Here is a 21106-nt window from a genome sequence, read left to right as displayed (position 1 = left end):
TAACGTAACAAATAATAAAAGAAGCAATGTAAAACCAGATATCAAGAGTTTATTTCAGTAGGATTTAGAAATTGGTGGGAAAATGTGGGATACAAATGTTACAGATAAATAAATAAATAAACAGCAGAGCCCAAGATTATTCTTATTCGAATTTAAATCATAAGAACATAAGTGTTGCCATACTAGGACAGACCGAAGATCCAACAAGCCCAACATCCTGTTTCCAACAGTGGCCAATCCAGGTCACAAATACCTGGACTAGATCCTAAAAAATACAAAACATTTTATGCTGCTTATCCCAGAAATAAGCAGTGGATTTTCCCCAAGTCCAATTTAATAATGGTCTGTGGACTCAGTGGCGTTCCTGGACTCGATGGCACCTGGGGCAGAGCGCCGATGCGCCCCCCCCCCGGGTGCAACACGCCCCCCCCCCCCCCCCGCTAGATGACACCTCCCCCCTCCGGCGAAATGACACCCCCCCACCGGGTGCACGCCACTGGGGGGTGCCGCGGTGCGCGCCTGCTCCTCCGAGTTCACTAAACTTCGTTTGTTCGCTGCAGCTCCCTCTGCCCCGGAACAGGAAGTAACCTGTTCCGGGGCAGAGGGAGCTGCAGCAAATGAACGAAGTTTAGCGAACTTGGAGGAGCAGGCGCACGCCATGGCACCCCCAGCGGCGTGCACCCAGGGCAGACCGCCCCCACCCCCCTGGTACGCCACTATATGGACTTTTCTTTAATGAAATTAGCCAAACCTTTTTTAAACCTCCTAAGCTAACAGCTGAAAACGAATAGACTGCTAAAACCTGTTGTTTCTTTTTCTATAATATCACCAAAATTCATCCTTTCCTTTCTGAGCACACTACCAGAACCCTCATCCACACTTATCACCTCTCGCTTAGACTATTGCAACTTGCTTCTCACAGGTCTCCCACTTAGCCATCTCTCTCCTCTTCAATCTGTTCAAAATTCTGCTGCACGACTAATATTCCGCCAGTGTCGTTATGCTCATATTAGCCCTCTCCTCAAGTCACTTCACTGGCTTCCTATCTGTTTCCGCATACATGTCAAACTCCTCTTATTGACCTATAAGTGCATTCACTCTGCAGCTCCTCAGTACCTCTCCACTCTCATCTCTCCCTACATTCCTCCCCAGGAACTCCATTCACAGGGTAAATCTCTCTTATCTGCACCCTTCTCCTCCACCGCTAACTTCAGACTCCGTTCCTTTTATCTTGCTGCATCATATGCCTGGAATAGACTTCCTGAGCCAGTACGTTAAGCTCCATCTCTGGCCGTCTTCAAATCTAAGCTAAAAGCCCACCTTTTTGATGCTGCTTTTAACTCCTAACCCTTACTCACTTGCTCAGTACCTTAGTAATTCCCTTATCCCTTATTTTGTCTTGTTTGTCTGTCCTAATTAGATTGTAAGCTCTGTCGAGCAGGGACTGTCTCTTCATGTTCAAGTGTACAGTGCTTTGTACGTCTAGTAGCGCTATAGAAATGATAAGTAGTAGTAGTAGTCTTTGGGATTCCGGAATCTTGCTACTCTTTAGGATTGTGAATGGGAATCTTGCTACTCTTTGTCCTTATCTCTTATTTGTCCTGTTTGTCCTGGTTAGATTGTAAGCTCTGTCGAGCAGGGACTGTCTCTTCATGTCCAGTGTACAGCACTGCGTACGTCTAGTAGTGCTATAGATATGATTAGTAGTAACGTATTCAGGGCCGAATCGAATACAAATATTCGGTACAGCCCTAAAAGACACTGCATCCGACTGCCATGTGATAGAAGACACATGATTTGCTCAGTTATTTATTTATTTGTTGCATTTGTGTGTCCCACCTTATCCCACCTCTTTGCAGGCTCAAAGTGGCTTACAATACATCATGAGTAGTGGAGGAATGTTAGTAAATAAACATGTAGTATTACAGAGTATTGGTCAGTTAACTCTGGTAAGCCCTGATCCAACCAATTAATATCCTGGCAATTGCATACCACACTAATAACAACAAACTGAAACTATTAGAAATGAAAAGAGAATAAAAGCTGAGCTTTTTGTCATCTGATCTTTTCTGTCTTACCAGGTTTTAATGCTGTTTTTGCCTTTACTTTTGCTACACAAGGGTTTGTCCACCATTACTTCTAGGCACAAGGCCCTAAGTCTACCACGAGCACAACCTAGGCGTTGGTCTCACTATCCCCGTCAAATGCCCTAGTGCTGCTCACAGTCTTAAGGACAGATATCTAGAGGAAGATAATAACAACTAGTTCCTGCCTGATTCAGAGCAGCTGCTATGCCCAAAGATTTGGATGGGAGGTGACACTCGTTACGGTCTCCAAAAGGTTATAAGGCTGAGGTTTTCATTATTTTTCTTGGCATTCTGAGTTACTAAGTTAAAAAGTGCCTTTATTATTATAATGTGGAAGCTGGTATTTAGGTTTTGTTATGGAAATTAATATGAGTTTGTGATAAGGTAGGATAATTGCCTGAAAGCTACAGTAACCGTATCTACCTTAGTCTTGTAAATGCTGCGATTGTTATTATACAGGAAAACATTATAAACCTGAAAACTGTTCTCAGCTGTCTCTTTGCCAGACAATTACAGACAGCCAGAAGGGAAATAGATGCAAAGTCTCCCCTAGGCAAAATCAACTGCATCTTCCTTATAACACAGAGGAAAAAAAGATCGTACAGCACTGTGATAGCCCAGGCGAGGGTTGTGGGGTGTCCTGCGAATAACACAGCCAGACAGGTAAATAAGTGTGAAATAAGTGGTTTATTTAGCTGAGCCCTGAGACCTGTTACTTCACGGTAGGGTTACCATATTTTGTCCCCCCAAAAGGAGGACACATGCCCCGCCCCCTGTCACATACCCCGTCACCCCCCCTCCCCTTACCTTACTACTGCTCTGGTGGTCTAGTGACCTCTTTGGGGCTGGAAAGAGCCCCCTCTTCCCTGCCCGGAGCACTGCCCTGCATGCTTACTTCCTGTTGCTGATCCTCGGCGCCGAGTCAAAATGGCCACCGAGAGTTGAAGTCTTGCGAGGTCACTTCAATTCTCGGAGGCCATTTTGAATCGGCTCCGAGGATCAGCAACAGGAAGTAAGCATGCAGGGCAGTGCTCCGGCCAGGAAAGACGGGGCTCTTTCCTGCCCCAAAGGCGGAAGGGGTCACTAGACCACCAGGGCAGTAGTAAGTAAGGGGAGAGGAGGCTATAATCTGCCCGTTTGTCCAGAAATCCTGACAAGTGGGCAGATTGGCAAAACCCATCCGGTTGCCCGGACATGCCCTCAAAAAGAGGACATGTCCGGGTAAATCCGGACATATGGTAACCCTACTTCACGGGCCAGGAACATCGGGAGCAAAAGTCTCTGTGGTTCAATAAACAGTCTTGAGCAGGCCTCTGTTTGGCAGACCAAGCAGTCAATGGCTGGTGGGGCTGCCACATCCCAAACACAGCCCATAAGTTCTTAGTTCCTCTGAGACCCATGTCTGGCTTCAGCCAGACCTCAAAGCAAGGCTTGAAAGTCTTAAACAAGCAGTACAATTGGCTTACCTCAACCAAGTCACAATTTGTACACAGGAACTGCAGTAGCATCTGCAGGGCTTCTAGTCTTCCTTCACTGGGCCTCCTTAACCTCAGTCAGACCCTTTATTATATACTTCCTGGTTCTGGCTCCACCCTTCCTCCTGGTTCACTTCCTCTCAGGTGGAACTAAGGCTCTTAAGGAGGCTCAGACTGTCAATGGGACCAGTGGCGTACCAAGGGGGTGGAGGCGGTCCGCCCCGGGTGCACGCCGCGGGGGGGGGGGGGGGGGTGCCGCGCGCCAGTCAGCGTCGTTGGTTTCCATGTTCCCTCTGCCCCGGAACAGGTTACTTCCTGTTCCGGGGTAGAGGGAGCATGGAAACGAACGACGCTGACCGGCGCGTGGCACCCCCCCCAGCAGCGTGCACCCGGGGGGGGGGTTCTTTCGCCGGGGTGGGGGGGGGTGGCCCTTCGCCGGGGGGGGGGGGTCGCATCAGTGATCCGCTTCGGGTATCAGCGCCCCTCGGAACGCCACTGAATGGGACTGTTCTTAAGGGTGAGGGGCAGAGTTCTGTGTGTTAACCATGGCTTTCTAAAACTGGGTTTTCAATACACATATGTACGTGCCAGGAATTGCACATGTAAATCGTGAGTAGGGCTTCTAAACAATAAGGGAAAGCGGACTTTTAGGAGCCCACACATTCACAAGCAGATACTATAAAAACCCAGGTCTTTGTGAGAGTTGCCAGGACAAGTTTGGGAAGCCAACAAGGAGATCAGCAAAAAGGACTCCAACCACTAGCAGAAGGCTGGAAATGTCAAGAAAAGTAAATAGATTAATTTTGTGTTCCACCTCAGCCATGGAGGGTTACCATTTTGTGTCCTCTGAAAAAGAGGACACATGTCACGCCCCCCTACCCCGCCCCCGCCCCGCCTCATGCCCCGCCCCTGCCACGCCCCCTTCAGGTCCGGGTTCCGCCCCTATTCCCCCCCCCCCGTCACATAGTCCCCTCCCCCCCATCACATACCCCCCCACTTACTGTCTAGCCCTGGTGGTCTAGTAGCGTCTTCTCTTCGGGGCAGGAAAGAGCCCCCTCTTTCCGGCCCGGAGCGCTGCCTGCCCTTGCCTGCTGCATCCTCCTCGGTATGGCTGGGGATTCAAAATGGCCACCGAGAGTTGAAGCGGCCTCGCGAGAGTTCAACTCTCGGCGGCCATTTTGAATCCCCAGCCAGACCGAGAAGGATGATAGACAGGGGAGGCAGCGCTCCGGGCAGGAAAGAGGGGGCTCTTTCCTGCCCCGAAGACGTCACTAGACCACCAGGGAACATGGTAAGGAAGGGGAGGGGACGGGAGACCACGCGCCGATCGCCCGCCCACACGCCCACCGCACGCACGCGCCTGCCCGCACCCGCGCCCACGTTTGTCCAGAAATCCGGACAAACGTGGGCGGGGGCAAAATCCGCCGGACGCCCCGGACATGCCCTCAAAAAGAGGACATGTCCGGGGAAATCCGGACGTATGGTAACCCTAAGCATGGACTGATCCTGCAGCGTGCCAGCTGACCTGGTTTTCAGTCATTAACGTTCATGAGATATTTATGTACAATGATGTTTTTGAAATGGATTAATTTGCAAAATTAGCTATGTATGGCATTCAAGGGCCAGAGTTTGCAATTCCAGAAAGAAGTTATTTAAAAACTGTGAAGAAACAGTGTGTTTTAAGCATGTAAAATGTACTGGATATTTTCCTGCATTATGTTCTGAAGTGTATTTCTCCCGTTTGGCCAGCAGATGGTGCATTTTTTATGCTTAAAGCTGTTACAGAGGACTGACTTGTGTTTCTTTATTTGGCACACAGATAATAGGAAGTGTCTGTAGTGATGCAACCAGTTTTTATTTGAAATTTGACTGGTCTGGGCTTTGACTGGCCTGGAGTTTTAGAAATTACCCAGCAGATGCTGACTGTTGCTTCAGTCCTAGCCAGCAAGGAAAGAGAGACAGATCTCTTTGCTGAGGCTCTGTGAACAGTTATATGTCCTGATCTTCCCAGTTACTGTTTAGACAGTATATAGATGTTTAGTTAGTGTTATAATTGATCTGTATTTCATTTACCTGTTATTGTTTGCTAATTGCACATTTTTTTATTCAGTATTCAATTTTTATGAGAATAAACAAAATTGTTCACTCTGCTTGTCTGGACTGATAAAGAATCCTGGTGGTTTGTGTGTTGGGTCTGTGAGTTCTTTCTGGGAACTGTGGGACCGCTGGAAGTGTGGCTCCAGTAACCTAGAAATCACTGGGCATAATTTGAGAGCAGGAGACTTGCCCAGAGGCAGTTGTGACCCAGTAGGTAGGAGGAGGGTGCTAGTGTAGAGCACAAACAGAAGGTGAAGGTGAACCTGAGCTGAGCTGCGGATAGACCCTCTAAGTGGACGTGGGGTAACCCCAAGCGGGTGGCTATGTGTTTCATGACAAAATCCTTTAATCACAAAAGGCCCAGAGCCATCAGGGCTGGCCTGTTGGAATGAGGGGGAAGGGGATGTGCCCTGTAAACCCAGAGAATCCAGGAATGGGGGGGTGGGGGTGCCCAGATGTGTAAAGAGCAAGATAGAAGGGTTTCTCTTCCCCCTCACTGGAGTACTACAGTGGTACTGCCCTTTTAAGCCCTGACACGCTTCTCTTTCCCCTCACTGGAGTACTGCAGTGGTACTGCCCTTTTAAGCCCTGACACGCTTCTCTTTCCCCTCACGAGTACTGCAGTGGTACTGCCCTTTTAAGCCCTGACACGCTTCTCTTCCCCCTCACTGGAGTACTGCAGTGGTACTGCCCTTTTAAGCCCTGACACGCTTCTCTTCCCCCTCACTGGAGTACTGCAGTGGTACTGCCCTCGTAAGCCCTGACACGCTTCTCTTCCCCCCTCACTGGAGGACTGCAGTGGTACTGCCCTCGTAAGCCCTGACACACTTCTCTTCCCCCCTCACTGGAGTACTGCAGTGGTACTGTCCTTTTAAGCCCTGACACGCTTCTCTTTCCCCTCACGAGTACTGCAGTGGTACTGCCCTTTTAAGCCCTGACACGCTTCTCTTCCCCCTCACTGGAGTACTGCAGTGGTACTGCCCTTTTAAGCTCTGACACGCTTCTCTTCCCCCTCACTGGAGGACTGCAGTGGTACTGCCCTCGTAAGCCCTGACACGCTTCTCTTCCCCCCTCACTGGAGTACTGCAGTGGTACTGCCCTTTTAAGCCCTGACACGCTTCTCTTTCCCCTCACGAGTACTGAAGTGGTACTGCCCTTTTAAGCCCTGATACGCTTCTCTTCCCCCTCACTGGAGTGCTGCAGTGGTACTGCCCTTTTAAGCCCTGACACGCTTCTCTTTCCCCTCACGAGTACTGAAGTGGTACTGCCCTTTTAAGCCCTGACACGCTTCTCTTCCCCCTCACTGGAGTATTGCAGTGGTACTGCCCTTTTAAGCCCTGACATGCTTCTCTTCCCCCTCACTGGAGTACTGCAGTGGTACTGCCCTCGTAAGCCCTGACACGCTTCTCTTCCCCCCTCACTGGAGGACTGCAGTGGTACTGCCCTCGTAAGCCCTGACACGCTTCTCTTCCCCCTCACTGGAGTACTGCAGTGGTACTGCCCTCGTAAGCCCTGACACGCTTCTCTTCCCCCTCACTGGAGTACTGCAGTGGTACTGCCCTTTTAAGCCCTGACACGCTTCTCTTCCCCCTCACTGGAGTACTGCAGTGGTACTGCCTTTTTAAGCCCTGACACGCTTCTCTTTCCCCTCACGAGTACTGCAGTGGTACTGCCCTTTTAAGCCCTGACACGCTTCTCTTCCCCCTCACTGGAGTGCTGCAGTGGTACTGCCCTTTTAAGCCCTGACACGCTTCTCTTCCCCCTCACTGGAGTATTGCAGTGGTACTGCCCTTTTAAGCTCTGACACGCTTCTCTTCCCCCTCACTGGAGTGCTGCAGTGGTACTGCCCTTTTAAGCCCTGACACGCTTTTCTTCCCCCTCACTGCAGTGGTACTGCCCTCGAAAGCCCTGACACGCTTCTCTTCCCCCTCACTGGAGTACTGCAGTGGTACTGCCCTTTTAAGCCCTGACACGCTTCTCTTCCCCCTCACTGGAGTACTGCAGTGGTACTGCCCTCGTAAGCCCTGACACGCTTCTCTTCCCCCTCACTTGAGGACTGCAGTGGTACTGCCCTTTTAGGCCCTGACACGCTTCTCTTTCCCCTCACGAGTACTGCAGTGGTACTGCCCTTTTAAGCCCTGACACGCTTCTCTTCCCCCTCACTGGAGTGCTGCAGTGGTACTGCCCTTTTAAGCCCTGACACGCTTCTCTTCCCCCTCACTGGAGTATTGCAGTGGTACTGCCCTTTTAAGCCCTGACACGCTTCTCTTCCCCCTCACTGGAGTGCTGCAGTGGTACTGCCCTTTTAAGCCCTGACACGCTTCTCTTCCCCCTCACTGGAGTATTGCAGTGGTACTGCCCTTTTAAGCTCTGACACGCTTCTCTTCCCCCTCACTGGAGTGCTGCAGTGGTACTGCCCTTTTAAGCCCTGACACGCTTTTCTTCCCCCTCACTGCAGTGGTACTGCCCTCGAAAGCCCTGACACGCTTCTCTTCCCCCTCACTGGAGTACTGCAGTGGTACTGCCCTTTTAAGCCCTGACACGCTTCTCTTCCCCCTCACTGGAGTACTGCAGTGGTACTGCCTTTTAAGCCCTGACACGCTTCTCTTCCCCCTCACTGGAGTACTGCAGTGGTACTGCCTTTTTAAGCCCTGACACGCTTCTCTTTCCCCTCACGAGTACTGCAGTGGTACTGCCCTTTTAAGCCCTGACACGCTTCTCTTCCCCCTCACTGGAGTGCTGCAGTGGTACTGCCCTTTTAAGCCCTGACACGCTTCTCTTCCCCCTCACTGGAGTATTGCAGTGGTACTGCCCTTTTAAGCTCTGACACGCTTCTCTTCCCCCTCACTGGAGTGCTGCAGTGGTACTGCCCTTTTAAGCCCTGACACGCTTTTCTTCCCCCTCACTGCAGTGGTACTGCCCTCGAAAGCCCTGACACGCTTCTCTTCCCCCTCACTGGAGTACTGCAGTGGTACTGCCCTTTTAAGCCCTGACACGCTTCTCTTCCCCCTCACTGGAGTACTGCAGTGGTACTGCCCTCGTAAGCCCTGACACGCTTCTCTTCCCCCTCACTTGAGGACTGCAGTGGTACTGCCCTTTTAGGCCCTGACACGCTTCTCTTCCCCCTCACTGGAGTACTGCAGTGGTACTGCCCTCGTAAGCCCTGACACGCTTCTCTTCCCCCTCACTGGAGTACTGCAGTGGTACTGCCCTCGTAAGCCCTGACACGCTTCTCTTCCCCCTCACTGGAGTACTGCAGTGGTACTGCCCTCTTAAGCCCTGACACGCTTCTCTTCCCCCTCACTGGAGTACTGCAGTGGTACTGCCCTTTTAGGCCCTGACACGCTTCTCTTCCCCCTCACTGGAGTACTGCAGTGGTACTGCCCTCGTAAGCACTGACACGCTTCTCTTCCCCCTCACTGGAGTACTGCAGTGGTACTGCCCTTTTAAGCCCTGACACGCTTCTCTTCCCCCTCACTGGAGTACTGCAGTGGTACTGCCCTCGTAAGCCCTGACACGCTTCTCTTCCCCCTCACTGGAGTATTGCAGTGGTACTGCCCTCGTAAGCCCTGACACGCTTCTCTTCCCCCTCACTGAAGTACTGCAGTGGTACTGCCCTCTTAAGCCCTGACACGCTTCTCTTCCCCCTCACTGGAGTACTGCAGTGGTACTGCCCTTTTAGGCCCTGACACGCTTCTCTTCCCCCTCACTGGAGTACTGCAGTGGTACTGCCCTCGTAAGCCCTGACACGCTTCTCTTCCCCCTCACTGGAGTACTGCAGTGGTACTGCCCTTTTAAGCCCTGACACGCTTCTCTTCCCCCTCACTGGAGTACTGCAGTGGTACTGCCCTCGTAAGCCCTGACACGCTTCTCTTCCCCCTCACTGGAGTACTGCAGTGGTACTGCCCTCTTAAGCCCTGACACGCTTCCATCATGGCAGCATCTTGTGTGGTCTCTCACTGCTGAGAGCAACAGGTTTTGAATTTTACCACAGTGCCATGTGTCACGTTCTAAAATACTACTCCTTCATGAAAGATTCAGGAAAAATCTGTAATGTTTTACAGTCTTTCTCAGCAGCTAACACTGCTAAGAATGATAATACTGTGATTTTCCCTGAAGCATGACAAAGCACAAATGAGAAGATATTTAAATATTATATTGTGTTAAGAACAAGCAGATTTTAAATTCCCCAGCTAATCCCTTCCTTGTAGCAAATATGTTTGATTTCCTTTTTATCATGTGGATTAAATCAATGCTCGGAATATTTTTTTTTTTTTATTTTTTTTTTAGAGTTGAGCTCCTGGGATCCAGGGGCATAGCTAGACCTCGAAGTGTGTGTGTGGGGGGGGGGGGGGGTCCAGAGCACATAGTGAGAGGGCACATTTTGCCCCGCCTCTCTGCTGCAGCGCCACATACCTTGGCTAGTAAGGGTCCCTAACTCCCGCCAGCTGAAGCATTTCTCCAGTGATGCTCTCCTTACATTGTCTGCCCTGCTTCCCCTCACGTTGCGCATGCTCAGTTTCACTAAAACCGAACATGCACGTGATGAGAGGGAAGCACCTCTCAGGCAATGTAAGGAGAGCAAAGCTGGAGAAAAGCTTCATCTGGCGGGGGTTGGGGACCTCTGCCAGCCAAATCAGGGGCCCTGGATTCATTTGGGGGGGGGCAGGCCCCCGTGGCCCCCCCCCATAGCTACTCCACCAATGGTTCAGAGATGGTGTTGCATGTCACCAAGAAGAAGATACAGACTGGATCCCTGAACCACAATACTGCTCTTCGGACCAAACAGTGCCAGGGATCCCAAGTATTAGCAAGATTTCTTACAGGCATTACACTATGCTGAAGGTTCTTTGTTTAATAAATCCTTGGAGATGGGAGAGGTTTCAAGGGATTTGAGAAGAGCGAACGTGGTCCCTCTTCACAAAAGTGGTGACAGAGAAGCTGGAAACTACAGGCCAGTAGGCTTCACTTTGGTTATTGGAAAAGTAATGGAAGCAATGCTGAAGGAAAGGATAGTGAATCTCCTGGAATCCAATAGGTTACAAGATCCGAGATAGCATTGGTTTTACCAAAGGTGCATTTGTGCCAAATAGAATCTGATTGAATTCTTTTACTGGGTGACCAGAGAATAGGATCAAGGATGTGCACTAGCTGTAATCTACGTAGATTTCAGCAATGCCTTTGACATGGTTCCCCATAGGAGGCTCTTGAATAAACTTGACGGGCTGAAGGAATTCACAGTGTGGCTTCACCTTTGGAACAGAGCAGGTCAGCTTTCTGTGTTCGCACTACCAAGATTTTCTTGCTGAAAACACAGCTGTTCTCAGGATACATGACTTCAAGTTCGCAGTACGAGAACAAATCCAAAGCAAATCGGTCTCCGCTTTTCCAGATATGGCCACAATCCAGGATCTGGTGAACTTGATGGATAACGGAAGAACATTCCTACAATCAAGTGCTGAATGCCAGTGTGGCTTCAGGCCTCATGAATAATTGAACACAAAATGACGGTATCATTTGCAGGTTGATCATTTGGAGATGTTAATGCCTGTGAAGAGTTTCCAATTTAATAGAGACAAGATAGATTTGGACAGAGTGTTTTCTGTTTGGGCCTCTGCTAATGATCAAAGGGAGGAAAAAAAAAAACCTCTAATCAGCTGTGCTTATGCACTGGACTGAATCTCTGACAGTTCGACCCTGGGCTAAGTTCTGTCTTCTGAGTCCACTTAAGTGGACTTTGCCTTTGGAGAACAACTTCTAAGTTACAAAAATATCTAGGGACCTGTTTACTAAGGTGCGCTAGCGTTTTTACTGCGCGCTAACCATGTAGACGCCCATAAGAATATTATGGGCCTCTACACAGTTAGCGTGTGCTAATGCTTAGCATGCACTAAAAAATGCTAACATACCTCTAGCATGGCTTAGTAATCAGGGCCACTAACAACCTATTATATAAGGGGAATACCACTTTTAAACAGAGTACCAAACCTTACATTACATACAATGCTGTACTCTGAGCTTCATAAAATAGATCGTAGATTTATTAATACATGAACATGTAACAATAGACCCATTTAGATTACCCAGGCTCCCTCCCCAGTTTAACAACCACTCTAGCACGCGCTCACATACACCCTTTTCAATCCATTCACCACCTGCATATCATTAGTTGATGAATACCCAGTAACAAAGCACCTAACAGCTTAATTCCACTACTTGAAACGATGAATGGTCCAAAACGTCTTAACAAATCACCATGGAATAATCAACACAAAAGTTTAGATGCTACGTGCACACAAAAAAAAAAGGTGAATATCACCACATTCACCATTCCGGGTTATTCAGATTTTAAGTCCAGACAAAAAATACCCATGTGATGCAAATTCGACTGATCCAGGTAACATTCCAACTTTCAATCACGCTGGACACTGTGGCTTGATCAGAGGAGACGCTCTGTGCAAACATTCTACAGCTTGTTACCAAGCGTAGGCTTCATTCAATCTTCTTCCTCAGCTTGTTGCCAAGCATAGGTTTTATTCAATGCATTGAAAGGGTGTATTGAGTGCATGCTGGAGTGGTTGTGAAACTGGGGAGGGAGCCTGGGTAATTTAGGCTAAATCTAGGCTAAAAACCCACCTCTTCGATGCTGCTTTTAACTCCTAACCCTTCAACTGTCCCCTATCCCTGATATGTCCTGTCTGTCCTAACCCTTATCCCTTACTTGTCCTGTCTGTCTGTCATAATTAGATTGTAAGCTCTATTGAGCAGGGACTGTCTCTCCATGTTCAAGTGTGAAGCGCTGCGTACGTCCGGTAGCGCTATAGAAATGATAAGTAGTAGTAGTAGTAATTTAATATGGGTCCACTGTTACATGTTCATCTATATAAATAATTCCCACCTCTGAACCGTGCCACTGAAGCAAGTCCCCCCTGAAGCCTGCCCCTGAAGCTCCCCCCCCCCGTAGTGTTCATTGGGTGCCCCGCCCTCAGCCCCGCCCACCCCCGACATAATTCCCAACTCCAACGTTCTGAAGCTCACTCTGTGGCTTCAGTGCAGGGACCAGGGTTCGTGGGGTTCATCGTGGTGTAGATTTCCGTCACTGGCCATCTGTCTCAGCCCCGCCCTCGCGTCACAACATCATGATGTCGAGGTGATGTCGAGGGCGGGCCCCGCCCCGCATCACAACGTTATGACGTTGTGGGCGGCCCGGGTAAGCAGATGACACGAGAATCGCTGGTGCCGGATGGACTAAGCTTCAGGGCTGCCAAAACGCCGGACTGGGAGGTAGGGGGGGGGGAAGGGGGAGGGTGTGGGGCCCCCGACCCCCCTGGAACTGCGAGGGAGAGAGGGAGGGAGGGAGGGAGGGAAGGAAAACCTTGCTAGTGCCTATTTCATTTGTGTCTGAAACAGGCCTTTTCCTACTAATGTATTAATAAATCTAAGATCTATTTTATGAAGCTCAGAGTACAGAGTTGTATGTTAGTAATCAGGGCCCATAACATACCTGTAAAATTGCAGGATTTGTTTTCTTTGCATTTCAGTAATGACAACTGACTAATGAACAATAGTAAACAATAGAACTGACATGCTTTAAAAACTATGAACACAGGACAATGAAAAATGTTAGAAGTCTATAATCCGTATGTAGACTTGAATCATAGCATTTTACATCTCTGCACATTGCACAGCCATACCCAAAACTCTTGCACAGAAATTATGCATACAACCTGACAAACATTAGAGGGAACAGTGGCCATCGTTCTCAGGAATACTGATAAATGATTCCATTCGGGTGGTCCCTCTTAAAAAAAAAAGACCCTGTTCCTTGTTCCTGCAAAATGGGTTTTCTAAAATGCAGGGATTTATAATAAATCTGTCTCATTGGGTCTCAGCCAGTGAGAAGGGCTATAGATCTTTAGCTCAGTTTGCAGGGCTTGTGAGTTACTAACAAGACTTTTAAATCTTATGCGAAAGGAAATCAGCAACCAAAGTAGATCACAGAAAACTGGAGAAATATGCTGCGATTTCAATGCACATATCAAAAGCCTAGTAGAGACATTTTGAAGAAGTTGGAGACCTTCAGTCCTACATAGAAGCAAACTCAATAATCAAAGAATTACAATAGTCTATCGCTGCACAACTGTCTTAAAATCAGATGCTTATAACCAGTGGCGTAGCAAGGGGGGCTGCCACCCGGGGCGGGGCGGTTCGCCGTTACACCCCCCCCCCGGGTGCAGCACGATGACACCCCCCCTTGGCGCATCGACACCCCCCCTCCCGACCCAGTGCCTACCCTCCTCCGTGCAACCAGCTCCCTACCTTTAAAAAATATATTGGAATCCGAGGCGAGGCGCAGCCCCTCGCGCCTGCACGTAAAATAAATGTGGACCGTCTCATCGGACCTTCTCTCGCTCTGTCTGTCCCGGTCCTTGCGGAAATAGGAAGTTGCGTCAGCGGAGGGCGGGACAGATAGAGCGAGAGAAGGTCCGATGAGACGGTCCACATTTCTTTTACGTGCAGGCGCGAGGCGCTGCGCCTCGCCTCGGATTCCAATATTTTTTTAAAGGTAGGGAGCTGGTTGCACGCAGGAGGGTAGGCATTAGGTCGGGGGGGGGGTATCATCGTGCTGCACCCGGGGGGGGGGGGGGGGAGCTGGCAGGGAGCACCCCCTGAGCTGACACCCGGGGCGGACCGCCCCTCCCGCCCCCCCTTGCTACGCCACTGCTTATAACATGGGTTTAAAATGTACAAGTAAACACAGCCTATATAGACTTATTCAATGAAGCAATACACTTTTACCCAGGGAACGGGGGTACAATCTTTCCCTCTTAGAGATCACGGATGGGAGTGAGGAGTGGGAGAGGTAAATGGAGTTTTACGGACAGGAGAACTTCCTTTTTTCATACACCGGTTCATATGTGGAGCCGTTGCCGTGGCTCTGAAATCCCGTCCCTGGAATAGAGCAGGGACTGTGGACGCCTCACTTACTGTGATCTGTGATGGCCGCTCTGGTCTCCTGATTGCTGGTCTTATTTTTCAGGTTCTGAGCTGCCGTTTTTAATTCCTCCAGTTGGGGGCGCCTGTTCTCTAGATCCTGTATGGTTCCCTGGTAAAGAGAAGAAGCATACTTTAAATGCCAGAACTTGCCTTTGCATGGTCTGAAGCTCAGTCATAGTCCATTTCAGGTTCAGCTCTACAAGGAATTAGCTCATATTTTCTTGGATATGCAGATTTAACAACAGAAATAGAAATATAAAAACAGCTTCAGTCTTTTAACTCCATATCCCAGTAGAGAGCACCCTTAGCAGTGGAAAGTATCACACCTCTGCCCTTGGACATATCATTACAAGCCTTCGCATTAGGCTTTTGATATCTAAGAACAGATATGAGCCATTATCGCATGGAAATGGCTGCCGCTGTGAGTACCGCCCATCAACTGATTATTCTGCCAATTGCTCTGCCAGGAGCTTAGCCGAGAATGGGTGCCAGAGCCGGTGGTGGGAGGCGGGGCTGGTGGTTGGGAGGCAGGGCTAGTGCTGGGCAGACTTATACGGTCTGTGCCAGAGCCGGTGGTGGGAGGCGGGGCTGGTGGTTGGGAGGCGGGGCTAGTGCTGGGCAGAGTTATACGGTCTGTGCCAGAGCCGGTGGTGGGAGGCGGGACTGGTGGTTGGGAGGCGGGGCTGGTGGTTGGGAGGCGGGGCTAGTGCTGGGCAGACTTATACGGTCTGTGCCGGGGCTGGTGGGTGGGAGGCGGGGCTAGTGCTGGGCAGACTTTTACGGTCTCTGCCAGAGCCGGTGGTGGGAGGCGGGGCTGGTGGTTGGTAGGTGGGGCTAGTGCTGGGCAGACTTATACGGTCTGTGCCGGGGCTGGTGGTTGGGGGGCGGGGATAGTGCTGGGCACACTTATACGGTCTGTGCCCTGAAAAAGACAGGTATAAATCAAGGTAAGGTATACACAAAAAGTAGCACATATGAATTTATCTTGTTGGGTGGACCGTGCAGGTCTTTTTCTGCCGTCATCTACTATGTTATGTTACTATGTTATCAAGTAAAGGTCAGCTGACGTTATCTGCTTCTGCAATATTGACAGTCTTTTGCACTGTGCTGTTCTTTCTCCAGCAGCATTTGACACCTTTGTATCATATGAACAACACATCTGTGAGTAGCTTTGGGTTGTGCAGTCATATGACAGCAGAATGATAGAAAACATTGGAATTTTGGCTTTGAGTTGTCAATATGCCACACCATTAGGGCACAGTACTTCTACTTAGTGTGCACTATTCTAACACATAGAGTCCACACTCACTGATCATCAATGCATCATACATCCACTTCTGACCCTCATCCCCCGTAATTCCACATCACTCATACATTCACTCACAGAAATATGTACACCATATGGCTTTGTGTCTTAATACTGCCCTTTAAGCTTCCCATTGTCTCCTTCCAATGTTTCTATGTTGATGTCCCATTGTTAAATTCCTAACGATGGTCTCGCATAACTTGTACAATGTAACCCATAACCAAGTTGTAACAAATATATTTCCATTAGTCATATCTTATTGTAAGCCACACTGAGCCCGCAAAGAGGTGGGAAAATGTGGGATACAAATGCAATAAATAAATAAATTCTTACTTACAGCACAGTTTTTTGACTCAGGGGCCCTTTTACTAAGCCGCGGTAGGCTCTACGCGCATGCAGCGTGCACCCAAATGAGACTACCGCCAGGCCAGTGCGCCCTCCTGGTGGTAATTTCAGATTTGGTATGCGTCCGTAATACATGGACGAATTATTTCTCTCTTTCTTCCTACGCGTGCTGGTTCCGGCGGTAATCAGCACTTGGTGCGTGCTGACCGGTCGCTGCGCGTGTAGCATGTGAGCCTTTACCGGTAGATCAATGGGTGCCCAGGGTCTCTATCATAAGTATAAGAGAATGCAACATGTAAAGAAGCCCATGTGCACATATGATCAATGACATTTATGAAGATCTCCTTAACAATCTATGTTATTATTTAATATTTCAAAGCACGTTTGCCTTAGTTATGCTCTTGAGTTTGGCATATTGTCATGTGGATTTTTTCTTATTTAAAAACACGCTCATATGAGAGCCACCCTAAAATATCCAAAGTACTGGTCTGATGGGCCCCTACGTCTTGCCCCATCCTTGACCACCTTTAAATCTAGACTGAAAGCCCACCTCTTTAACATTGCTTTTGACTTGTAACCACCTGTAACCTCTCACTTCTACCTACCCTCCTCTCCTCTTTCCTCTATACATTAATTGATTTGCTTACTTTATTATTTTTGTTTATTAGATTGTAAGCTCTTTGAGCAGGGTCTGTCATTCTTCTATGTTTGTGCAGCGCTGCGTACGCTTTGTAGCGCTATATAAGTGCTAAATAGTAGTAGTAGTAGTTTGTAGGTGATCTGACAGGGGGAGGGATTGTCTGTAGACCATCGTGGGCAAAACATTCGCTCTAGAGAATGTACAAAATAAGGGGTCCTTTTTTCTAAGGTGCGCCGAAAAATGGGCTGCGCTAGTGTAGGCGCGTGTGCTGGGCGGGCGCAGATCCATTTTTCAGCGCGCCTGTAAAAAAGGCCCTTTTTAAACATTTTGGCTGAAAATGGATGTGCGGCAAAATAAAAATTGGTGCACGCCCATTTTGGGTCTGAGACCTTACTGCCAGCCATCGACTTAGCGGTAAGGTCTCACGCGTTAACCACGCGGTAATCATCTACGCGTGTAGAATGATGATTACCGCCCGGTTTCTGGCGCGTACCAGAAATAAAAATTATTTTCCGGCGTGCGTAGCGGATGCGCGGCAAAAATGAAATTACCGAAAGGGCTTCGCGGTAGCCGGGCGGTAACTGCAAATTGACGCGCGTTGGGCGTGTTTAGGTGCCCTACGCAGCTCAGTGAAAGGGCCCCTATGTAACTAATTGATCTTTTTCACAGAGAAGAAAAAAAAAAGAAAAAAAATGAAGGAATAGAACAGAGAGAAAGAAAGCCCCCCCCCCCCACCACCCCCCAAAGCCTGCCAGCCTGATAGCCACAGGCTTTGGCTGCTTCAGAAGACCCTGCACTTTTAAGATCCTTGATGCATAACACACAGGTTCCAGGAAGCCGGTGGCCAGAAATCTGCCCTTTGATACTTCAGCCTTCCCAAGCTGTGGTCACAGGATCAATGTACTTTCAGCACAAATTATGTGATTCACAGAGTGACCAGCTCTGCCTCTGAATAGCAGCAGTGTTTAAATTACAGCCTGTGGTGCAAATCATTCCTAGAGGTCTTGAGTGCAGTGTGATCTCCTAATGCCTCTGTGTCAGTTACGGTTGGAAGCATTAGACCCCCATTATTAGCATTCCCTGTAGCTATATTCGTCCTGGAAATAAATGAATCCCATGTGCCTATTTAATGGTTATCCACATCTATTACAAAACACAAGCTCATGATAATAAACAGCTCCCTTCTGAGCAGACAGATGACCCGTCTTCACTTAGCCACTAGGAAGACGTGGTCCTGACACCCTGCACCAGGCTAGGCAACCAAAGCCATTTCCAGGGCTGTCTGAGCAGTGCATCATACAGAATACAAGGAAGAAAAAAAAATGCACAGCATCCATTATCTCCCCTGTGGTGGGTGGGGTGGGGGTTATGAAAATACCACAAAATATTGCGGAAAACATTAGCAACGGTTCTGGCCATCTAAATTTGTGGCTTATAAACATTTCCAGCAGAAAAGTACTTGCGGGGATCATTAAATGAAATAATCACATCTTGTGTTAAAAGCAAAGCCGGTGTTAGACATGCTGGGGCCCTCGATTCCCTCTCCTCTCTGCCCCCACCCCAGCTCTCCCTACCATCACACATAAAACAGCTTTAAATGACTTCTTTACTCACAACACAGACAGACTTTCACCAAATGCAGAACAAAGGATCACAAATTAGAAATAGAAATATGAAGACCAAACAGTGGCGTACCGAGGGTGGGGCAGTGGGGGGTGGTCCACCCCAGGTGCACCACATGACTGTTGGCTCCGCCGATTCCTTGTTCCCTCTGATGGTACTTCCTGTTCCACGGTCGAGGGAGCAGAGAACTGGCTGCTCCCAGCATCCTGGGAGGTAAGAGCAATGCACCCGGAAGGGGAGGTGGTGGTGTTTTGAGGTGATGCACCAGGGGGGGACGATGCTGCACCGGGGGGGGGGGGGGGGATGCTGCAACTGGGGGGACAACGCTGCACCCAGGGGGATTGGTGGCAGCCGACCAAGGAACACCACTGAGACCAAAACTGAACTGGGAACCCCAAGAAGTTAAACTCGGCAAGTACTGAAACACTGGAGAAATAAAACCAGAAATGCTCTTCATTTGTACTGATCACAATCATTGGTACAACCATGGCAGGGGGCTTGGGGAGTAGCTGAAGACCACCTCCTCTGGTCTGGTGAACAGAACTTTCCGAGCTCTGCAGCTGGCATCAGTATCCCAGAGCTGCTGCTGCTGCCGACCCCACCCCCTACATGCATGCTCGGCTTTCTTGCATGCATGAAAACTGAGCACTCGTTGGGGGTGGGGGAGGGCTGGCAGTGGCTCAGGGACACATAAACATATGTGCTGATGTGTTTTGCTGCTGTGGCTTTTTAAGCTTTTTAAAGGGTTTTCAAGATAGTTTATTGTTTGACTGTTTAAGGTTGTTTTGAGTTTATACAGAGCTGCTTGAGTGTTGTTATCTGTATAGATGGCCTTTTATGTATTTATTTCACAGTTTGTGTTCGGCCCCTGATGCAGCCCTTTAGCGAGCGAAACATGGCATGTTGGACGTTTAGAGAATGTTGTTATGCTTTTAATTTGTCTACAGTGAATACATTTTGCTTAACTCCACTACATTGCTCTGCTTTTCTTCTTCACATCTTTTTCAGGTACATCAGAAAGCCTGTGAGGGGGTTCATGGAACCGTTGGATTATGAAGGAGCAAAAGGGGCACTCAGGGGGGGACAAGGCCTCAACAAGGCAAGAGAAATCCATGAGGTCAAAATTCAAAGAGATTTAAACAGCCAGGGTTAAATCGCGTGACCTTAACCGGACACTGTCACTGAATATACCGGTTAGCACCTAAGCCGAAACTGGCTATTTTGAGGTGGCCTGGGGCAGACTTGGCACCTAGGTGCCAATATTTAACAAGCACATAAGATAAACAAACAGAATTTCATAAAACACAGTCCTAGCTTTATCCGGTTAACTTATCCCCCCCCGGATTCTATATAGAGCGACTTGAGTGGTGCGCGCAAATCCGGTTGTATTCTGGCATGCAATTTAATTAGCTTAACAAGCCAATCAATGCCGATAATTGAACTTAGCGAGAAATTATTGATACTAATTGCCATTAATTTGAATTTACATGCACAAATGTCTAAGCGCATTCTATAAAGTGATTCAAGTAAATTGTAGGACGGAGATCTGAAAAGGGGACATGGCCATGAGAGTGTCACGGCTGTTCCTAGAATTTATGTGCACTGTTATAGAATCGTAATTTAGGCGTCAGCATTTACACCAGGTTTTCATTGGCCTAAATGGCTGCGGCTAAATATAGTATACAGTATATTCCTTCCTATGCTAGGTCTATTACTAAGGGCTAAGGCCTGTACTAAGGCCTCAGTTTGGTTCTCATAAGATGGCCTAACAAGTTAGCATCTTTGCAACATACAGTGCTTTTCTCAGGAGCTGAGATCATGCCTTTCATATAAGGTAACCTTGGCAGTTGCTGACAGGCTGGGGACACAGTGTGAGCCTAACATGTCCAGAATGTTTCATTTGGGGAGATAGACAGAGAGAGGACACAAGGGTATTGTTCTGGTTGTGTACGCTATACAAATAAGTAATTAGCCAATGGCCACCTAGTGTGCATGTGCACATAACGTCAGGAGAGACTGATATACCCATATATGGTACAGGCTACTTTCTGATTCCAGTTTAGGGGAAATCACATGATTTATGAGAAATGTAACTTGCAACAGTAAATATGTGATGTCCGGGACAGTGTTAGCTGAGCAGTTTTTTGTTATTCAGGATGCACGCTGCTGACTGACAACGTGCTCCAGGGAGAGAACTATTATTTGTATTGGGCTCTGTGAGATACCAATAAAGGTAATTACTGGTTGCGCCTAACGTAGTCTAAGTTCTCTTTCTTCTTCTTATTTTTTTTTCTGTGTTCCCCCCCACCCCCACTCCCTGTGAGGGCTAAGGGACAGGAGAAAGTAACACAATAGTTGCAGAAAATGGTTTCCAGGCATATTCTATAAACCACGTCTAAATTTAGGTGGGGTTTATAGAATACGCCTAGGCGTATTTTTTTTTGTGCCAATAGAATGTAGACTTATCTGCCTATATATAACCGGATTGTCGATGCTGGAGTTCGGACATGGCCTGGCATTGAATATCTTGAGTTGC

At 48.6% G+C, this 21106-nt stretch overlaps 1 protein-coding gene across 2 annotated transcripts in view; it reads right to left on the bottom strand.

The window, feature by feature from the left end:
- DMD (dystrophin) overlaps positions 1-21106 on the bottom strand; it is a 2615032-nt gene that overhangs the window by 550204 nt on the left and 2043722 nt on the right. For both annotated transcript variants that reach the window (XM_030202363.1, XM_030202359.1), the window contains one exon: positions 14648-14765. In XM_030202363.1, coding sequence (XP_030058223.1) covers positions 14648-14765 — 118 coding nt within the window. The remainder of the gene's footprint in view (positions 1-14647; positions 14766-21106) is intronic.

Source organism: Microcaecilia unicolor, chromosome 4 (assembly GCF_901765095.1).
Source record: "Microcaecilia unicolor chromosome 4, aMicUni1.1, whole genome shotgun sequence".
Classification (NCBI taxonomy): domain Eukaryota; kingdom Metazoa; phylum Chordata; class Amphibia; order Gymnophiona; family Siphonopidae; genus Microcaecilia; species Microcaecilia unicolor.
This window is presented reverse-complemented; position numbering and strand designations above follow the sequence as displayed.